General features: G+C 38.0%; 1 protein-coding gene across 1 annotated transcript in view; it reads right to left on the reverse strand.

Annotated features, from left to right (window-relative positions):
• Positions 1-16892: 16892 nt before the first annotated feature.
• Positions 16893-23704, reverse strand: part of LOC148374290 (vertebrate ancient opsin-like) — a 78664-nt gene continuing 71852 nt past the window's right edge. The window contains exon 4 of the mRNA XM_088334895.1: positions 16893-22283. Within this exon, the coding sequence (XP_088191021.1) occupies positions 21999-22283 (285 nt within the window). The 3' untranslated portion in view covers positions 16893-21998. The remainder of the gene's footprint in view (positions 22284-23704) is intronic.

Here is a 23704-nt window from a genome sequence, read left to right on the forward strand (position 1 = left end):
AGGTGAGCTATGCGGCTTTATATTTTCCCGGTATCTTGTTTTAGAACGATCTTGATGTTTCTGTGATGAGTCTATTTTTAAACTAAATTCAATTCAAAGTGTTTATTGACATATGCACAGTAAAGAACCCCGTTCCCTGCACAATAAAATTCTTACTTTGCTGTCCAAACACAGTTGCCAGCAAAAAATAAAAGGGAAACCAAGAAATTATATTTGAAACGATGCATTTGAGTGAATGGTGACATCGTACACAAACCGCATCCGCACGTGTCTACGACACGTATTTGCTTCTTTGCAAGCTTTCGGAATGTTAAGGGGGTAATAAGTTTGACTGAACTATCTGACTGTTTTGTCGACGTTCCCATTGTAGCGCCTTATAATCTGGTGCGCCTTATGTATGGAAAATATACGACCAAAAACTTTTTTTTGAGGGTGCGCCCTATAACCCGGTGCGCCTTATAGTGCGGAAAATATGGTATATAGTGGAACACCAAATAAATACTTAATATATGGTAGGTGGGAATCTTTGACTTACTGCTGACAACTTAAAGTATTTTCCATATGTCACCTTATGGCAAAAATCTATTTGTTTTGGCCTCCTAAAAAATGGAGAAGAGAATGCACGTTATGTTGTGGCATTACCTTTTTCTTCAGTTTCGTAATTATTAGTCCATTTTTAAATTTTAAAAGTTAAAAAACCCGGACCACAGTGTTTGCTCTCAGTGTTTTATTGTTTTGCATGCTTTTAATATAGACTTAATAGTGCAACTAGTACTACAGTTTCCCCTCAAAAATTAAGAGAGAAGTACACTTTAGATAACACATCACCAGCATCCCCAATAACCATTAAAAACAGCCTTGATTATGCCTATTGATTAAACTAGGTTTGGCAAGAAGGAGGAGAACCAGAGTGCAGAAAAAATAAAAGGACAGATGTGAAAATGGAAAGAGAATTTCACTGAGGTGGAATCGGGAGAGTCATTTTTGCTAAAATTTCCACCAAAAGTTGTACATTTTTCCTTTTCGTTGGCAAATATAAAACACTTTTAAAAAACCTTGACCTTGGTCAACTCATGCTGTTGTGCGATGCCTTTTGTCATTTTTCTTTATATGTAAGAGAAGTTTCAGGTGTCAACATAAGAAGAGAAGATACTAATTTATTTTAAAGTTGCAAGAAGAACAGGAGATTACCCAAATCTCCGATGAGAAATACAAACCTGTTCTTCAGGAATGGATGTCTTCATCTTTTGTATGTATTGCTTTTATTGTTTTCTTCTTGTTTGTATTGCTTTTATTGTTTTCTTCTTGTTTTTATTGGTATTACTCCACTTTATATTATGTGTTCAGAAACTCTTCTAAATAAAATTCATCGTAATTTGTCACGAGACGTGGCGGGGATGAAGAGGTGACCGGACCAGAACGGAGGCAGGAGTCATGAAGGGAGAACTCGAATGCGTTGACGATCCATAAGTTTTATTTAATAAAATAAAAGTCGCCCAATACTCCGGGGCAAAACAGAACAATACAGAGTTCCTCCGGCACGAACTCAACAGGACAAGGCATAACAGACTAAAACAGGACAAGGCATAACAGACCGGGATTGTGTATATAAGTAATGAACCAGCAACCGCAGAGCCCACAATGCAGCCTTAAATAGCAGATACACAATTAGTCAAACTGCTTCAGCTGTTGCCCCGAGAGCGGGGCAGACTGGTCACCAAGGCGACCGTGACAGTAATTATTATTAAACTCACTCAGCAAAAGCTGCAGTCCAAGGTTTCAGCAGGCGGTACTTGTGATCAGTATCCAGAAGGCATGGGTTTGGTATACTGGGTACAGCAAGGCTGTGACAAAGAGCTTAGGACGTGACAAAATACAAAACTAACATAGAACCAATAAAACTGGGTTTAAATAGTGAAGAGGTAGAAGTGTGATTGGAGGGTAACCTGGCAAAGTGACAACAGGTATGGGGTAGGAATTAGAGCTGGAAAGTGAGTGACCAAATAAGGTAGGGACAAGCGAGAGTAAGAGAAACACACCTGAGTACAACATGTTTGGCCGTTAGGGACAAAGATGTGCATAATCATTAAAAAAAAAAAAAAAAAAAAACAGTGAGGTCAAAATAACGAACTGGCATATAGTGCTATCTCCTTTGCAGGTGTCAAATTTTAACAACAGAATAAACTTCTCAGTATACCTCCATTTTTCTGGCACTGTTTATTGGTCTCTGAACAGCTGGCGTTACCAGTAAAGCTCACACTTCCCTGTACCCAGCCACTTTCTCAAGCTCTGTCGATGAGCCTGGAAGAATTCTCGGGTCAGCCGAGGGACAAGGTCACACCAGTGTGTCCTTGGTCATCCCAGGGTTCTTCTGCTAGTAGAACATACTAGGATGCATCTAAAACGAATGCCCATGTCACCTTAGCCTGCTACCCTCTGACAATCTATGTCCCAAGCTCTATCTGCTATAGCCTGGGATGGAGAAGCCAAGACACAAGGCCTTAGCCGCCACCCAAATCACAAAACCACGTTTGTTAGCCAATGTGAAAATTATTCTGTGCACCAACGATTTAAAAAAGAAAAACTTAAACTTTGATTTTACAAGTCCAACCTACGAATTGCTACAACAGCCTTGAGTCTTTGTTTTTTTTCTTGAAATTATTTAATGCAGCAAGACACAAAGGAGCCAGAGCAAAACATTCTACAGTTTCAATGGCTTGTCGATCAGAATGCGCACTTGAGCATCACAAAGAGTCCCTGCGGCCGGCCAAGGCTGTTCATTAACTTTATCTTTTCGATCCCATCTTCTTCCCGTCCAGTTCAACTTGGAAGGTCACTTAGCAAATAGGGGAGGCTATTAGACCTCACTAGCATACCCGCACGGTGTTTGGGCCAATTCAGCTGTCCTTCCCTCAAACTAGATGTGCACCAGAGTGTGAATGGGAGTTTTCTGAATAAATTACATTGCTACACAAACATTTTACAAATATTTTTTTTACAATGTTGTAGTATTTGTCTTTTTTCTTAAATCTATGTATTGACGCAACGCGTGCCCAGATTGGAAGGTTAAAAAGAAAATGGTCAGAGCTAACAGTCACCAAATGGATGACCAGGACATATTTGTCTGCCCTTGAAAAAAGTAATACTTCCCATTATCACAAAATTGCTGTGTATTTGCGATTTTAAATTCTAAAACTTTGACTTGATCTCCCGAAAATAACCGCATCGCAATGAAAATTTGCAAACATGTTAATAAATTGAACAAATCCAAATATAATAAACACGCGTAGAGAGAAAAACAGCAATTACTTCAATGTCATTTCCTTCAAATCACAGTGACAGCTTAATCCTTTCATTTCAAAATAAAATGATTATCATAATACCGTTATCCGAAACCCTTCTTGACTCTTTTGGGCTTGAACAGAGCATATAATTAACAATTAATATTTCATTTAGTTCCCACCGACCCAAAAAGGACCCTTGTCTAACAGCACATTACATATTTTTCAGCACTCCCTGTCAGCAGAAAGGGAACACACCAGCTCGTAATTGATGATATGTAATCATTTACAAATATGTGACCTCTTGTCCCATGCACTATACAATTTCCTATCAAGACATTTTGAGCTCATGTGAGTCTGCATTCATGCATGACATTAATATGTAATGGACCACAAAACAACAAATGACAACAGAAAAGGCAGAGAAAATGTGCAAAATTGCAATACATTCTATTATATTTCCGTGTTGGGGAGGGGCACGGGGTTATGACAGCAACTATTCTGAACTATGTAGCTCATAGAAGACTGAGGGGCTAATGGTCTTGTATTCGAGGAATATGGAGAAACTAAGTCTGTATGTTGGTTAAAAAAGAAAGGCGTTTTCTTGAACACCAGGCCCCAGGTTAAATGTAAAACATGTAAGTTTTTAAATAACCTTCTCAACTTAAGATAAATGAATACATGTTTAAAGATATATGCATTTTATCATAAAAAACATATAGCTTGAAGTCTCTAGCCATCTTAAGAATATCTTGTTCCTGTAGTTGATGTAGGTGATTACTTTTAATCAAACCCAAACCATTGTGTTGACCCTCAAAACGGCTGTACAGGTTAACTCCATTCTGACTTCAATGAATATATCTACTCATTCTGCGAAGACCTGTTTTGCCAGTCGAGCCCTGGTTCTCGAAAGGACAAGAGACTTGATATTGAGTCAGAATATTTTTCCACCCGTTGATCTTTTTCTTTCTTTTAAGCATGGATGTTGAAACATTTTTTTAATAATGACGATTCATTATTTCTCAATGATTCATATGAATAAATAGTCCTAGAAGTCATGTTAGACATAGAGAGCATGTCCTGGGTCTGCATTATTGGGAACAACGTTGCACAAAGAGGTTTTTTACTTAGTTTGAGTATCAGCAGTCCCGGCCAACCAAAGCGCCCAATATCTTGTGCATTGTATTTGAGATCAAATCCAGATAACAATATATGACAACAACGACAGATAACAACCGACCAAGGAAAAAGCAGGTGGAGGGCTTTGTTTGTTCAGAGCTGACTTCTCCATAGAAGAACAATTGAAGAGCTGAAGAGGCATTTTTCTGTATTTCTCTGCTTGCACTGACGTCCGCATTTGATAAACAAACACATTGATAACGGTTTGAAACGTTTTTCCACAAAAATTCTTAAATCGAAGAACCATGTCCCTTTGTGGACTGTCTAATTCCACGGCTGAATTTACAGAATACTATAAGTTTAGGTGTATAGTGTCAGTAGGCCATGCAACAATGCTGATTAATACCAACACAAAATACAACAATAATAAATGAGTAATGCAAATACTAAACTAAGATACTTTCCAGTTTAGCCGTCTTTCCCTGAGCTGATTAAAGATGTTCACCGCAATTGAATAGCTCCTTTAATGGTTTTGTTATTTAATGTTCTATTCTCGTTACACGTGAATTTATATATGATTTCATTTGGTTTGGTTTGATCTAGTTATTCACACTGCAGAGGCAATGATAGATCCAAGGAATTCATTTTTTGAAAGTTGACCAACTCAAATCCGAGAATATCTGTTTGGATGCAATGTTCCTCATAGTCTGAGAATGTTGTGTACAGTAATCCCTTGTTTTTATGGGGGTTGCGTTCCAAAATCGCCCCACGACAGTCGGACAAGCAAAGTAGAAACCTTTCTTTATATCATTATTTACAATTTACTCAAGAACAAACATTTACAGGATCAATAATTCGTTTAACAAATAAAAGTACTATACTTTATAAAATCAGTTTACACAAATGTCAAAATAATCTTGTTTTATTGCCCAACTGCCTGGATTAAGGACACAACCCAATTTACTTAGATACTTTTGCCGCCATCATGTGGACGTTACAGAAACTATTTATTTTTCCATTGTCAAACATTTTTGAAAAAGCCCCAGGAAGCCAGTCAGGAGGGGCAAAGATTCGCGTATGGCTCCAGAGCAAATTTAGCTTGTCGAGCGGTCCATTTTGTTGCCGATAGAAAGCATCTTGCTCGGTTTTGCCATTCAGATTGCAGAACACAACGCACAATGAAAATTGGTGACATAGGATAGTGATACAAAGAGGGATTACTGTATATCTATATTGTGCCCCTGATGGACCAAATCATGTAAATCAATTGGATATGACCTGATTGCAGAGCATAAATCACACTTAACATGTGGACGATAGAGGTACATCGGTTAAAGGCCGAGGATAACATCTAGGAGAAAAAGTCTTTCGTTGCTGTCATCCCGGCTGGTGATTAATGGAGTGTGGAAAGCTCGCGGTTTTCCCTGGGAATTTCTCCTACCTCGACTGAGAAGGCATCCTTCCTGTTACTCTCACAGCATCTGCGATTTTCTCATTCTACTGGGACATGCTGGGCAGCAATTATTTTGAGATTTAAAGCAGTTCCTGGCCTGAGTTGGTAAGGAAATGAAATGCATTGGGATGGACGCAGGGGATGGCAATAACAGAGATGGAGTACGGGCTTGAAGAACGTGAGAGAGACAACAGATGAAGTGTTATGCCATGAGGGTAAGCCTTCGAGGATTGCTATCGCATGTAAACTGAGGGTCTTTGCCCATAAACATCCATGAACAGAAATTAATAAGGTAGAGGTAGTCAGTGTTTTTCAGATTTTATTAAGTTATTCTTCTGAGTTTAGCGGTTTAGGAATAAGGAAAATTATGCTTGTGAGGTTATTTCATGCACCTCAAAAGACAATAGTAGTGAATACTGTGTTCTTTGGTCTTCTTTATACAAGTATGTTCGAACATAGGGATGTCAACCATGCAGCCCGCAGGCCAGATTATGGTTTTATTCCTCCCCATGAAAAAACGCTCAGAGAAGCACAAGATATTTGGAAATACGTCTACTGGATGTCGCCAACGCCAGGATCCACTCACAAGGCAACTGTAGCTCTATTCTTTCTTTCTTTCATTTTTTCTTTCTTTCTTTCTTTCTTTCTTTCTTTCTTTCTTTCTTTCTTTCTTTCTTTCTTTCTTTCTTTCTTTCTTTCTTTCTTTCTTTCTTTCTTTCTGTCTTTCTTTCTTTCTTCCTTCCTTTTTTTGCTCTCTTTCTATCTATCCTTCTTTCTCTCACTTCCTCTCTCTCTTTCTCCCTGCCCTTCTCCATGTTTGTCTCTCTATTTTCCCATCTCTCTATACCTTTCTTTTTCACTTTTGTCCTCTTTCTATGTCTCTCTCTCACTCTCTTTATCCTTCTTTTCTCGTTCTCTCTCTCTCTGTCTCTCTCCCTCTCTCTTTCTCTCTTGCTCTCTCTCTCTCTCTCTCTCTCTGTCTCTCTCTCTCTCTCTCTCTCTCTTTCTCTTTCTCTTTAGTCTATTGGAGTTTGTTGGGGGGCCCAAGTCCAAATGAGTTTGACACCCCTGGTTTAACACCTGATTGAAAGCATTATGACTGACGGAATGCTATCGGTGGATCCAATAAAGGAAATTAAACCTACAGCAAGAGTTGTATCACTGATTTCACTTCCTTGAGGAGAGCTCTAAGGTCGTGACATTGTTCGGCAAGCACTGCAACCTTTCACTGAGGTTGAATTAATCCAAGACTGTGTCATAAAAATCTCATCTCATCTCATTAGCCGTACCGCTTCTCCTCATTAGGGTCGCAGGTGGGGCTGGAGCCCATCCCAGCCATCTCCGGGCAGTGGGCAGGGGACACCCTGAACTGGTTGCCAGCCAGTCGCAGAGTACACAGGGACAGACAGCTCATTCGCTCATTCACACCTAGGGACAATTTGGACCGGCCAATTCACCTGAAATGCATGTTTTAAAAATGTTTGAGAAAATTTGATCGGCCCTCACACATTTTCAGTTTACCATTGTCGTCCTTCATCAAGACTTCTGAAGGCTTTGAGAAATAACATCTGTGTTTGATAAAGCTGATGATTTAGCCCAGTGTTTTTAAACCTTTTATTGAGCCAGGGCATATTTTTTCCATTGGATAAATCTTGCGGCACACCACTAACCAAATATGTAAGAAAATGACACCAAACAGTATCTTTAATTACAATCTAATTTATAATACCCCCAGTTTTTTACAGCACAGACATTTGACAATGACATAATATTTGCAGAAAATGATTCATAAATCTTTTTAAATTTTGTCGCAGGACAGTGGTTGAAAATCACTGGTTTGGGCAATCAAATTTCACGAGAGGAGTAATGCACTTATGTCCAACATCTATTATTGTATTAGATTAAATTGGATTTATTTTATACACTACAGTTAACTTTTAACTCATCTAAACTTTGAACTTTTTATACTAAGCAACCTTAGTGTCAAGCAACTCAGAATCTCTGAAAAACACGCAACAACATGTAAATTAAAAATATGGGTTTTTTCAGCGCAACAACGAATAAACTCTGAAATACAAGAATGCATTTGACATTTGGTATTAAAAACACATTATCCCTGAAAAACACAGCAGGAAACTCTAATTCAATTATTTCCATATGTACAAAAAGATGATATACAAATCATTTTAAACTTTTTTTATACTCAACAACATATGATCCCTGCAAAGAACAAGCATATTAACCAATCACATAAGAAAAAAAGCACCTCTAAGGGAACCGGATCTTAATTGGTTGGGGGACGGCCCCTGTCATTAACTTCCAAGAGCCAGTTCGTTAGCAAATGACGCATCACTGAAATCCATCGCCGAAGGCCTAGGTGTGAAATATACGGCCCGATACTGTATTAAATCATTTCAAATGTTTGTTAAGAGCCACAGTGGCACTACTTCCAATCTACAATGTAATTATATGAACTAATAGCTAATGTGGGGAACACTAGCTATCTATTAATTTCACTTTTGTTCATTTGGCCAACAAGTTCACTAGCTGCTACATTTAGCGGGAAAGACAGCAGCGGTCCTCTATCGGTGCTACGATTGACAGGTTATCAGCCCCAGTCAGCCGGGATAAACTCAGACCCTTCAGACGGCAGACAAAAGGTATAAATGAGGCAACTCGAGGGTTAGGCTGAGGACTTCAAATTCATCCTTCAGTTGCGCTCAAGCGGAATGGATGCTTTGGCTTATCATGGGCTTTGCATTGATGTTTCATTGATGGTCCACAAAGGAAATTGCTCTACCATATTGCCTAATGAGACAGAAACCACATCTTCCAAGTGACCTGCTGCTTTTAAACTATGCAAACCCAGTGAGGGGCTAAGTCGAACTGTTCCCGCTCGCTGTTTGGATATGTGAGAGGCATACGGCATTGAGGGCAGCGACCACCATCTGCTGCGTGGACTGATTCCTCCGGAGGTGCGGCCGCATCATAAGCGAAGCAATCGAGGAAAGACGATGGAACTTCATTTATTTAGCATGTCTTGTGCCGCAGGGTTAGAGCTTGCAGGTCTTAGTGCATATTCTGCAAAATAATGAACATAAACAATCTGACGGAATGATTTAGGCTTTGACTACAAAGAATTGGTGATGGTTGTTTACAGCACTGTTCTCAACTGGACTGATTTGAGGACCCACCACTAAACTAAAAAGACAAGCCTTGACACATCCACCTATCCATCCACTATCTGCACTGCTTATCCTCAGTAGGGTCACAGGGGTGCTGGAGCCCATCCCAGCTATCTTCAGGGAGTGTGCAGGACACACTGAACTGGTTTCCAGCCAGTCGCAGGGCACACAGAGACAGGCAACTTACTCACTCATTGACACCTACGGACAGTGTTCCCTCTAAGCTGCACGCGTGCGCAATCACGCACTGCCTGCACATTCTCAGCGCACAAGAAAATCCATCCAGCGCAATGTTCCCTCTAAGCTGCGTGTGTGAGTTTTTAAAGTTTTTTGAGAACCGGCTTCTTCGGCTTGGCTCACTAAAAGGAACCGGCTCTTTCGGGTCCCAAACGGCTCTTCAGGTTGTTTTTGCTTCTTTCATCCCTATATGACCAAATATTATGTAAAATTATGCACAAAATGACTTAAAGGAAGGGGGGATAGAACAAAAAAGAAAAAAATACCAAAATGAAAAAGTAGCGTAAAGCTGAGAAAAAAAACAAAAGGAAGAAAAAAAGAAAGAAAAATTCAGAAAAAAGCCAGAAAAAAATAAAAGAAAGAAACAAAGGAAAAAAGTAAATAGAGAACAAAAAAGAAAAAAGTAACACCTAGGAAAAAATAAACACAATGAGATTTTTTTTAAAAGGGATTAAAAAATGAAAAAAAAAAAAAAAAAACAGGGAAAAATTAGAAAAAGTTCGTGTTGCATTCAAATAATTTCCAATTATACCAAGTCAATCTTGTTGCCAACATTGTATTTCCACTAAAAAAATGTGATTAAATACAGTTCTGTATCGTGCAACTGACTAAATAAGCCCCCCCAAATGTTAGTAGTATGCAACAAAAGATACCAGGAACCGGAGTGCACGGAGGAAACCCACGCAAGCACGGAGAGAACATGCAAACTCTACACAGGAGGTTTGATCTCATGACCTCAGAACTGCGCAGCACACGTGCTAACCACTGCCCCACCGTGCTTCCCAGCCTCGACAAATCTAGAAAAAAATCCATTTCTCAAATGAAATGATAAGGCGGTTATAGATAGATAGATAGATAGATAGATAGATAGATAGATAGATAGATAGATAGATAGATAGATAGATAGATAGATAGATAGATAGATAGATAGATAGATAGATAGATAGATAGATAGATAGATAGATAGATAGATAGATAGATAGAAAGATAGATACTTTATACAAATTCTACACCTTCTCCTTTGATGGTTACAGGAACCGGGTGAGATTTAGTTCTCCTGAAGTCCACCACCATCTCCCTGGTCTTGGTGGTGTTCAGGTGCAGGTGGTTTGCGTCGCTCCATTGGACAAAGTCCTGAATCAATTTCCTGTACTCCTCCTCCTGCCCACTTCTGATACATCCCACGATCGCAGTGTCATCAGCAAACTTTTGCACGTGGCAGGACTCAGAGTTGTACTGAAAGTCCGATGTATACAGAGTGAATAGGAACGGGGAGAGCACGGTCCCCTGCGGAGATCCTATGCTGCTAACCACAGTGTCCGATGTACAGCCCCCCTGTTTCACATACTGGGGTCTGCCTGTCAGGTAGTCCGTAATCCATTCTACAAGGTGTGAGCTAACTCCCATCTCTGTCAGTTTCCTACTCAGTAGTAGAGGCTGTATGGTATTGAAGTAAGTATTGAAGCAAACCATTATAGCAGAGACAGTAGAATATATATCCACCATTAAAAAAAAAAAAAAATTGACCATGAAAACCAAAAGAACTTAAAGCACCGTATATAGTCACATATGAGCCTACATGGCATCTAAGCGCCCTGCTTGAACTGCTTCAAAGTAGAAATATTTCAAAAGAAACTCAGGGTGTACCTGAACACCAATAATCATTCAAATATTTAGTCCAAGCCATCCATTATCTGCATCTACATGCATATTTATGGAATGGTGGAGGAAATCGGAGTGCCCGGAGGAAAGCCACATAGCAGACATGGGGACTTGAGACTTAGTGACTTGGACTCGAGTCGACTCGAGTCGCTGTTTTTATGACTTGTGACTTGACTTGGACTTGGCAATCTAAGACTCGGGACTTGACTTGTGACTTGACTTGCCCAAGAAAAAAATACTTGGGACTTACTTGGGACTTGAAGGTGAAGACTTGAGACTTACTTGAGACTTGCACATGTGTGACTTGGTCCCATGTCTGCCACATAGGCACGGGGAGAATATGCAAACTCCACACAGGGAGGCTGCGGTAGCTAACCACCCAACCGCTGTGCCACCAAATATGTAGTTAATAAAGATTAATATATTAGTGAAAATACAAGATTTTCAATGAGGACTGGCAGACCCTTTTTATCACCTATAAAACCCTTTCAGTGTGATATAGATGATAGCTCTCTCTGAGCTGCCCCCACCCCCTTTTTTCTCTCTATATTTTTTCATTTTGCATTGTTTTTTTTCTAACTTATCCCTACTATTAATACTAAATTGAATATTACTGTTATTACTTATTGGTTTTAAATGTTGTTACTAAACCTCTATCCTTGGTTTTCTTATTTTTTTACCTACTTTATCAGTTATTTTCATTTTCTGTATTGTGTGAATATGTGGCTGACTGTGTTGTTTCGGTTAGAAATGAGACCACTATGTTTACAACCTGTTCAGCGTAAATTATCAGTCTCTCTCGATTTTCTGTACCCTCAGTAAAGAGAACGTGTTATAAAATGATTTGGAATCATTTTAAAAAAACTTTACTTTATCTTCCAGCAACACTTCAATGGCAGATACTCGTTCATCATTTTGGTATTTCGCAATATTTTTCTTTCTTTGACTTGATCATTGATGTCACTGTTTTACATTTTTTAAACAACTAAATCAGTATTATATGAGATGTGGTCCCTCTTAAACGCAACAATTGAATGAATAGGAAGAAGAAATCAGCGCTCATCGAAGAGATTATCGCCGTCTACTGATAAGAAGCGGAATCGACCATCAATTTTTTTTCAGAACTTTGCAAAGGTCTATGACCCACTCAAAACGGGCCCACGACCCACTTTAGAGTTGCGACCCACCAGTTGAGAAATACTGATATCTTCCGAAACCCAATACTTATTTTCAGCATTTGTTTGTCATTCCTCTGATGTGGGGTCTCGTGCAGGCGAGGACTGTGTCGGCCATAGACATGATTGATAGGGGTGCGCAGATTCCGGCATCAATTCGATCCAAGTAAATACAAGCAAATATTGACCGATACCAATCCGATATCGATACTTTTTTCGTGGAAATGTCATAATTATTCAAATATTGACCTCCCCCTCTTAAGGTCAGAATTATACATTCAGCATATTCTTTTTTATTAAATAAATAAATAAATATATATATATATATATATATATATATATATATATATATATATATATATATATATATATATATATATATGTATATATATATATATGTATATACCATGCGATTGGCTGGCAACCAGTTGAGGGTGTCCCCTGCCCACTGCCCGGAGATGGCTGGGATGGGCTCCAGCCCCCCCGCGACCCTAATGAGGATAAGCGGTACGGCTGATGAGATGAGATGAGATGTATATACCACAGCCATATCTCCCTAGTGGGAGGTGGCTAGAGTCATTTCTGACTCTTTTTGGGAGATTGATTCAGAGGAGGGGATTCCCAGCCCCCTCGCTCAACCCAACTGAGGTGTTGGGAGTCATTAGGTGACCAAACCCCCCAATTCCAACCCTTTAATGCTGGACGCCAAGCAGGAAGGCAACGGGTACCAATGTTTGGGTCTCAGGTATGACTCGGCCGAGGCTTGAACTACAACCTCCCAGTCTGGGGGCGGGTGCCATACCCCCAAGGCCACCGAGGATTCAATAAATAAAATGCAAAAATTAAAGGGACGGTGTGTATCATTGATCACTGTATTTTGTAGTGCAGCCAAAAACAAGTTCTAAAATGGCACGAAGAATAATACATACTAAAAAAGCTCCGTTTTACATCTCAATTTTGGCCCAATAATGGTTTTCATTTGTTCTCAAAACTGTCTCATCCAAAATAAGTATTTGCAGCACAACCAACAAACTAAATGTGCATGCAAAAATAACAACAAACAAGAATTGACCACAACCAAAGAGCTTAGGTCAGCTATTTACCCAAATGTGTCAATTGGGAAGAACACATGAAGGTGGCTGACACAACAGACCATAAAAGGTCGAAGACAACAAACAAAACTGGAAACATAACACAAAGTGTATAAATGACCAAATTAAACGCACAGAGCATAGACCAGAATTATTTTATTGCAATTCGAATGGTACAAGTTAGTCCACAAATCTAGGTTAAAAATAAATTGTATCCCCACTGGCACCTTTCAATTGTTCAAAAGTGTTTGTAATAGAATTTATGGATATAATGCGAATACAACAGTGGACTTTGCAGAGCTCGCTCATTTTTGTATTTCTACTCACTTCAATTGAGTCTCGTGATCTTTTTATGCTCCTTTCGGGCATTGGAACTACAGTATATTTAATTAACTTTGTAATTTTTTGTTTTGTTTTTTCTGGCTTACCCTCATAGTTATTGTGAATACAGACGCTGCCTGACTTACGAACGAGGTTCCAGACAATAGTTCATAAGTTAAATTTGTTCGTAAGTTGCTTCAGTGCTATATTTTGTATGGAATGTATGTTTAAGGTTTATAGAAGTATGTTTACGGCTTGTATACGTAACCTGTATTGTTTGGTACTAAAAAATAAACATTTCCAAAATAATATGCTCTATTAAGATAAATAAAGTGAAGTTAAACTTACTTTTGGAAGATGGGCTTTAAGAGTTAGGCTACTTCCTCCTCCGTGGTGAGGTAAACCAAGAAAAGATATCACAACAAACTGTTCTTGGTGCAGGGGCAAATTATATTTCATTTCAGACATGCTGTGAAAAAGTTCCTGGTCCTCTAAATAAGTTGATAGTTTTAACACCACAAGTATCTAATTTGTTTGTGTACCTAGACATTTTTCCTTTGGACTGATCAATCGATCATTTTCATGGACTGCAAAATCAATTATTCAATATATTTTGGAGTAATTTCCCTAAATAATAATAATGGTACCAAAAATCCCAAACGCTCTCTTTCTGTTTCATTTGTTCTTTTTGTTTGTGTGGTGTTCAAGTTTCTTCTATAGACTAGTACAAAGAAAACACAATTGTTTTGAGAGTGTGTGTGTGTCAATTCAAGTATATTCAAAAAACAGTAAAAACAGTTCACCTATAATTGCTATGTAGTCAATCCTTAAATGATGAGACTGATGAGACAATGATCTGAAAAATAAATTTGGTGCTCCAAAGAGGCAAGGCGAGTTTAAGAGAAATAAACCCGGTCCTTTAATTGAATTGGTCAATAAAGTTTTGGTTAAAATTATCATCAGCTTAAACATGTAAACAAATCTTAACATGAGTTTCTGATGAACTGCTTTCACTAGCCACAGCAGCTTTGATCTTGACTGATCCCGTAAACAAAGCTGGGACCACAGACGAGGGCCTGAATCCTCCCCAAAGTGAAACAATCTCATTTAACATATTATGCCCATCTGGTAAAGAACCTTGAAGGAACGGTCTGGTTGGATTTTAATACCTCCTTTACGTCACCTTCTTCATGAAAAGTTCAATGAGAATATTAATTTACACTGAATGCTCTTGAATAAAACTATATGCTCTTTTGTGTATATTGTCCAAACCCTAGAAATGTTTTAGCAATTAGTGATGTGACCCCATTGCTATGTGAGATATCTGGAGAGACAGCTCAAAATATTTTTTGTTTAAATTTGCACACCCAGAAGCTAAAACTGTGACTTTATTTGGGTAACATAATTGTCCTCTATTTTTTTCTCTCTACTGTGCCTCCTAACAGCTATCTTAGAAGGAAGCTTAACTGAAGTGACCGTCAAAGACACTAAAAGCTATCTCCAGGCAAATAATCAGGCCTTATCAATAGTAGCAGTACCCTCAAGTGGACCAAGTTACATGAAACAGCTTAGAAATAACAAAGAAATAAAAACACTCCCGGGTGTGTGGGAAGTACAATATGTGGTAAAAAAAGATGACGAGCTTTGGATTGCAACTATACAAGAGCCGCACACTGCTTGTTCTTCCCAGGAGTTCCTTTTTTTACTGAGCATTTTCTGACAGGGGTTTTCATTGTCCACATGCTTTCTTTTGAAAGTAGTATCTGTTTAAAAAATAACAAAAAATCAACAGAAAACATTTGTATTGCGTTAGTTTTTTACAATGCATATTATTCAATCATTTTTAAAACCGCTTATGCTTACTAGGATTTTTGCTGACATTGGGCAGGGACAGAATGGACGGATTGCCAGTTGCCTCAGTGCTATATTTTGCATGTTTAAGGTTTAGTATTTTTAAGGCTTGTATAGGTAACCTGTATTTTTTTTACTAAAAATTAAAATAATCATAAAATAATATGGTCTATATATATATATATATATATATATATAAATAAAGTTGAGTTTAACTTACTTTGTATTATGCACTTCAAGACGTCCCCCTCCGTTGTAAAAAGTGGCCCAAAAAAAGCGATACAACCATTTCCTCAACCGCATCAAGCTTTCCTATTACACTTTCATTTCAAAAGAAACGGCTTGCCCCTTCTTTACACTTTACACCAACCATATTGAATGGATTCACGAGATATTAAACAATAAAAATTGTCAAAGTTCTTAGCGCGCTGGAGATACAGTATAGAATATTTACACACAAACTAGGAAGAGGAAGACAATTTCTCCTTGGGGTGAATGCTGCGGTACCTCTCACAGCGCCATATACCGGTAGCGTGTGTAATTATTGTACCAGTGTCCGCCATTGAAGCACCGCTTGAAGATACAGTAAATGGTCTCAAAACGTTGTATTTCAAGCTCTTTTTTTTTACCATTGCTTTGATCCGTATTATCGACAATTAGGTAATTATCATTGTTTAGGTACATTCTCTTTGAATATTTTGGGTGCTTGGGAACTTTATTTTAAGTGGGGCCATTTTAAAGCAGCTTTAGGGGGTCACTTATATAAGAGTATATGAGTTCACACTGTCGTGATCGCCTAAGTGAAGTCAACTGGGGCAATCGTTTGGCGCGCTGGGGTGCACTTCCTGATTGGCTGACGTTCTCCTCTTAAGCGGTCTGCGTCCAGAGGTGGACGTCCGATCGTACTTTTTGTATCCCTGTGTGTTTCTCCAGACTACAAGGTACTTACGGGTCCTCTTGCTTGATTCATGCCCGCCTTCCGTTTTTGACCTGTTTCCGTCCCACGTTTTTCAACCTGCTCTCCCGCCCTGTCCATCGACTTACCTGCTAAGCTGTACCTTCCACCTACCTGTCACGGAGCTGCCATTCCGCCCAAGGAGGTTGATGACCGACAAGCGCCTGCGTCACAAGCCAGCTCCAACAACTCTTTCCAATAAAAACTCTTTTGAAACTAACGTTATTGGATCCGAGAGTCCGTCCTGGTTCATGACACATACTGTACGGTAGTCATTTCGATTTTGCTGGTAATTTTCTAATTTGAAAAAAAATATTCTACTGTCTCTACTCAAAACTCTACAATACTTTCATTTTATGAATTTGAGAAGATGAATATTTTTCTTGATTTGGGTAAAAGAATGTCATTTGGGTGGAATGGTGGTCTTCAAGTCTGACTGAGAACTACTGATTTATAACACATTTGAAAATCTTCAGATTTTGAGAAAACACATCTTGTTTTGATGTAGATACAAATTTTATTAAGACATCACCTTTCAAAAAAATATCAAAATGTCTTCAGCTTTGGTATCAACCTATTAACTGTACAATCGTGTATACAAGATCTTCATAGCCCATAAAAAGGTAAAGTTTAAACAACATATCTGTTCTTTACCTGTAATGGGAAAAAAATCACAACACTGAAAGCATTCACTGGAAACACAATACCGGAACTCAGCTTTTCAAAAACTCAACTATCTATGCTCTGCAAGACAAGACATATGTCAAAATAGATTCACTGGGCGCAGACACGTTCATGATAAACAGTACATACAGAACAAAAATATTTTGGGAACAACACATTCTTGTGTCAAGAAAATATTTTGTGCTGTAGAAAGAAGTATTCTTGTGATTCATAACGTGGCTCTTATGGTCCTAAACAATACAGATTATTGTAAACGTTTTCCTGGGAGGCATGTGTAACAAGCCTATGAGCATTGCTGTCCAAGCGCCTTTAAACAAGAGAAACTTTCGGTTGTAAGAATGAACCCTGAGCACTGGGTTTTCACCACAAACATTGGATTTCAATGTGTTTCCATTCCTTGTGCATGCAGAAATATCGAATTGCAGACAGTAAGAATGTCATTCCAAAAAGCATAGTTCAACTTGGGAACTTCATAGGGTCCGGGATCACAAACTTTCTTGTCATAAATACTGAACATTATCCAATGTCACTTTTTTAAAAAAAATCTAAAATGGGATGAACGATTCTGACTGCATGCATCTGCACAGTGCTGCAATTGTCAAGAGCGCATGCACACCACAAAGTGAACAATGCGCTAACCTTCCAACATGCATGATGAAGTCTCCCTTACTGTACCTTTAAATGCTGCTTAATTGGCGTCACTGAAAAGGCAAGGAAACTGCATTTTAAAGTGACACGTGATGAAATTTTAAAAGTTATCGAAAGAAAATGAATTGAAATCACTGTTGCTACATTCTTAGCTCATGCATCACTATTGATGAACATAAGCGTCAGAGATCCATCTGGGCTGGGAGCAAATGAGTTAGTCACTCTATAACAGGACTATTGAGTCAATGCCACCCCATAGCATGTGGTCCAGACCCCATTTGGATTGGATTCAACATAGGAGGAGGGTTTTTTGGTAGGCAAAATTGAAAAATTCCTACAGTCCAGCAGCAGTTTTCTCACAATGCTTTGTTTTGGCGCACGTCTCGCAGTGCTAACCCGTCCAAGGATATGTAAATGTCGACTCTGAAACTCTAAACTCTCTTCAACCTCAAAAATGCACATGTTTGAAATTCGACCTACGAACCTGCTTGGGATTTTTATGAAAATAGGATCAAATACGTTTCTGCCTATAACTTTATAGCAGAAGTCCCCATTTACCCCCTGTGTGGATTACGTAATTATTCCATTCTATGATGACAAGCCAGGTTCAGTTCGTGACAGAAGAAGTGTGACCATTGGAGGAGTGCCTAAATGTAAATAAAATATATGTTGTTTTCCAAAAAGGCACAATCAAATAAGCCTTCTGAATTCTTCAAAAACAAAACGTCAAAAGACAAATAATAACACTTTCAATGAAAAATAAATAAAAATAGATAACAATTATAATGAAAATTATAATAACAACTTAATGGACAGTCTTAACAGGTCCAAGATCAACTTAGTTGTCAGAGCACTGGACCACCAGTGGTATAGATAACTTGTGAAAACAAAATAAAATGTGTCCTATTCCATCCATCCATTATTTGCACTGCTTATCCTGGAGCCCGTACCAGCCCTCTTCGGGCAGTGGGCAGGGGGACAACATTTTCTACTCGAATGATAATTATATTAACGTGGTAACAAATATTAACAGGGAATTATTTAACCAAAAAACATGGATAGACATAAATGGATTATCTTTGAATTTAAATAAAACTAAAGTGATATTTTTCGGTAATCACAAGCAAATCCGGACCTGACGAGAAAAAAGATGGCGTTGCCATAGGCACTGTATCAGAAATTAATTTTTTAGGAGTTACAATAGACCGTAAATCACACGGAAAAACAAACACCAGACACATACATTTAAATTATTAATAAAGGCAAATTATTTTTAAACTATAATGCATTGTATTTATTATATTGTTCTGTAGTTTTGTCATATTGAATGTGCTGTGCTGACGTCTCGGGCAATAATTACAAAAGTTCACTCCATCAACATTTTATACTTTATACAAAAATGTGCAGCAAGAACTATAAACAGGGCAGGATACCGTGATCACACTAGCATTTTTTCTTCTGTACTCCAACCGATCTACTTTTTGATCAAGTGGAACTTTCCACTTGTCAACTACTTTTTAAAGTGAACCAAGATGTACTACCAGAGATCATCCAAAAATTATTCACGCGAAAAAAAGGAAGTTATAACTTGAGGGGTGTAGTAACTTCTAGATCCAACCTGTGAGAACCCCCAGGAAAAGTATGTGTGTGTCTGCATGTGAAGTGAAACTTTGGAAAAAATTACAGGATCAGCTCAAACAATGTCCAAATATTCACATTTTCAAATACAGCTACAAAAAAACAATATTGTCAAAGTACAGAGAGGAAGAAAATGGGATCTGAATGATATTAAGAGATTATTCTATGTGTGTGTCTTGCTGTCGGTCACCCCTCTTGAGGGATATGACCAAGGTAGATAGATAGATAGATAGATAGATAGATAGATAGATAGATAGATAGATAGATAGATAGATAGATAGATAGATAGATAGATAGATAGATAGATAGATAGATAGATAGATAGATAGATAGATAGATAGATAGATAGATAGATAGATAGATAGATAGATAGATAGATAGATAGATAGATAGATAGATAGATAGATAGAACCATTATATAGCAAACAAAAGGTTTAAGCCAATAATAAACCTTGGTATTGTTATTATTATTCATATTATTGTAATTATTATCATCATAACAATTATTAACTGTTGTTATTGTTATTATTGTCATTGTTGTTGGCGTCTGAATGATGTTTAAAGAAACTAATAATTAATCTGGTATTTTTATAACTACTATGATAATGATGATGATGATTATTATAACTCTTATGTGACTATTATTGTTATTATCATTATTATTATCAGTAGTACTACTAGTAGTAGTAGTAGTAGTAGTAGTATCGGAAGCCTTATGCAGTCAATAAATGGGTCAGGCTTAAAAGACAAGATGATCCTTTATTCGTCCCACAATGGGGAAATTTATTTTGCTGCAGCAGTAAGACAAAGATTAATGAATACCAGCTAAGAATATCAACAGTATAAACAACTACTTAAAAATATAAAAAAACAAACAAAAAAAAAACAGAATATTTCCAATCGCAGGTGTGCAAAATAGTCAAAGTAAATGTGCAATCATGCAACAATTCATTAATTAGTTAATCTCATCTCATCTCATCTCATTAGCTGCACCGCTTATCCTCAGTTGGGTCGCGGGGGTGCTGGAGCCCATCCCAGCGATCATCGGGCAGTGGGCAGGGGACACCCTGAACTGGTTGCCAGCCAATTGCAGTAATTAGTTAATATAAGTATAATTAATTAATAATTAAGCTTGTTATTATTATAACTACTAACATGACTCTGTACTTAATAGTTTTTGTTATTGTTATTATTATTATTAGTAGTAGTGTTATTATTGTCATCATCAACTATATGACTTTTTTATTGTTATTGTTGAACATTCTTATTCTATCGCTGTCCCCATATTACACAAATTCATTACAATCTAGTGCTTTATTTATCAACGAAACAACGAGGTGAATAAATATCTTGGTGATGATGGTGAAAACTAGAAACTAAATAAATGGAGCTACAATGACTAACTTGTAATAAGAACACTAAACAGACATAGGGCAGACAAGTGGGAGTTTTGACGCTGGAGGCATCTGGCCCAAGCTCTCAAGTCTTGTCTTTTTAATGCTCAAGATCAGGACATTCAGCTATGGGTGATCCTGCTGCGTGGGGCGGCCCTCCTTCTTGCAGCAGGTTCAAAGATACTTTGTAGGATGGACAACAAACACCACATGAGAGTCAGTTGTCACAATGAGCACCAACGGAAATTATTGTTATCATAGTAGATACTCTTACTATATAGTATGCTGAAAAGATATGGAAACAACAATGATAACGATGATGTCGGTGAAAATAGTGGTGTAGCGGTGATGATGATAATGAATTGATTGTGCATCAACAGATATAGCTGTAACTCGATTTTTAAGAAAGTCGAAGGGGTAGCATGTTTCTTCCTTTTCCATTTCCGAAATGTTACGTTAACATTTTTTTGTTTCCATTCATTCATTATTTTCTTAGCAATGTAATTGGCTGCTTTTTGTCATTGTGACATGTAAAATGCACAATGAAATTAACACTCGTCTCTGGTACTATGACTAAAAATACTGTGATTATCAGATAAATCCTACTGCCAGTTTGCAAGTTATCTATACCACCTAGGTGTCTAGTGCACTGAAAAGTAAGTTGATCTTGGATTTGTTAAGAGTGTCAATAGAGTTCAGCGCTTTTACAGCCGCGACTAGGGTTTGAATCTTGATACATCCAAAAACAGGCACACAGACTTTGAGTTACTTTTTAGCTTGAAAAAAGTGCGGGTCAAAATGCTCTGGTATTGTTCAAGTCCTGGACCAAATATGGAGGTGGCCAGCATCCAGCCCGCCAGCTGTTTTTTGGGGACCTCTGCTTTAGAGAATTATTTGTAATTGTGTAGAACTGTGTACTGGGCACCTAACATGTCTTGTCAAGTCATCAACATGTGCCAAAGCTTATTTGTAATTGAATGAGCCTCTAAAGCATCCAAATCTTTCTCAGTAAGATGTACTAATGCTAGACCTCTTCAGTGTCTTTTAAAGTAAAATACTTGGCTGTAACAAAGACTGCTATTGCAGTTTAAGTTCTGCTCTTCATTTCTACGATGAAGTCCATGAGTTCCCTATAGAACTTCTGTGCATGTTCAGAATCCCAGACACGGATGATGCAACATTTGCAGTCCTTGAGTCCGAACTGGCTCCAGCAGTCGTACCAAACCCATCAACAGCAATAGCGCTATTCGCCATGAACTTCTTCCTGCCTACAGATATTGTTAATTTATGATCAAAGCCAGCCTTCACCCATGAGAATGAGCCACCAGTGAGACCACAACAGGTCTGTTGATGTCTGACGAAAGGGCTTTGGTGATGTCAAGTGTAGGCTCAAGTTTGGGGTCCAGTTGAGGCACCGTAGTCGCCGGCGGACCCAGTGAAGCCACCATGAAAAGAAAGTCATTAGTCCGTCTTGGACCGGTCAATGCGCCGGCCCTCACTGGCTTGGTGGCCACCTTCGATGAGCTCTTGACGCTGGAGCCTCTCCGAGGGGCCTCGCAGTGCAGCAGTGCTTGGAAGCATCTGTAAAACTGAGACATCCCAGTGATCAAAAACAATTTGGACAAAACTCACATAGAAGACAGGATTGCCTTTGCCAGTTTTTGCTGTACTTTGAACCTTTGTTTTGTACTTTCTTGCATCGCTCTCAAGCTAGTTTCTGAGCTAATTAGCTATAATTATGACTGATTAAACACGCTGCCTGCTTCCTGTTTTTCTCAACCTGATTCTTTCATCAAGGTTATTGTGGCAAACCTTTTTTACATGGAAAAAAAGGGCTCCGGGGTACAATATTATTGGTTTCAAAGGATTCAAAATTATATTAAACATTCAAGTAATTAGTTGCCCATTCACCATCAATGCCTTTTAAAATCTAGGAATGGTTAATTTTCTGTCGTGAGGTGCAGGTAAAAGAGCAATCAGAAGAGAACATCATTTCATTTGTTCTTTTCATCTGAAAACCATTGTTCTTTATGTTAATCACTTCCACAGTAACATTCACGGCTTTATGAGCTTTCTGAGTGATATTGGCTACCTTTTTTATTTTATCTATATATTACATATTCATTGTTTTAGGTGTTTTGTTATATTACTGGAGTCATGGTTGACATTTCCTGAACAAATTACAACATGGTACCAAGCAAACATCAATAGTTGGTACGATCAAAAGTAAAGATTTGTGTTCCTCAACATGTCTATTTAACTAGAACGACAATACTCGGTTAATGTATTGAGATGAGAAAAAAAGTCTCGCTGATTTGTAGTTAATAAAAGAATGTACCCAGGAATAATCTCCTCATGTAAACTGCTGCTTGAGTTTTGATTGTTCTAAATTAAATAGGTAAACCAACGTACGTGTGGACGACCGAAAACCATCTGCAAAGGAAAATTGTGCAGATATTTATCAACTAAATTACAATTTTTTGAGGCTTTAGGAAGTTTTTGTCGACTATATAAATGTCCGACTTGCAATAAAGACGTATGGTAAGACTGAAAGAGTGTTTATATATATAAATATATATATATATATATTTATATATATATATATATTGTATTTGCTTTTTTAAATTTCCCACTTAGAAATAGGATTCATTAAAATATATTTATGATGATGGTATTCGAGCTTAAAATCAGCCTTGGAAATTAATACAGGACATGTTAAACTAGGTAGATAAAGCATCTTTCGATGACTTTAAATGTCCAATCAACTTGCAAAAAACAGATCTCATGAAGTTCTTAAAACAAATGCAAAATGAAAAATATAAGTGGACGTGGTCACCATTTAAACTGAACTAGATTGAGTTGCACAAATAGCAACTCCACTACACATGGCCCAGGCTTGCAAGTGACTACAAAGTACCGAGGAAAGCCAGGAGCAGGAATCGTGTGTCTTGGGTAAAAAGAGAAGGCAGGGCTTTGTTTAAGTCATCTGTCAAAGCAGGATAAATAGTGA

Source organism: Urocampus carinirostris, chromosome 1, assembly GCF_059441175.1.
Source record: "Urocampus carinirostris isolate Australia breed hairy pipefish chromosome 1, RoL_Ucar_1.0, whole genome shotgun sequence".
Lineage (NCBI taxonomy): Eukaryota > Metazoa > Chordata > Actinopteri > Syngnathiformes > Syngnathidae > Urocampus > Urocampus carinirostris.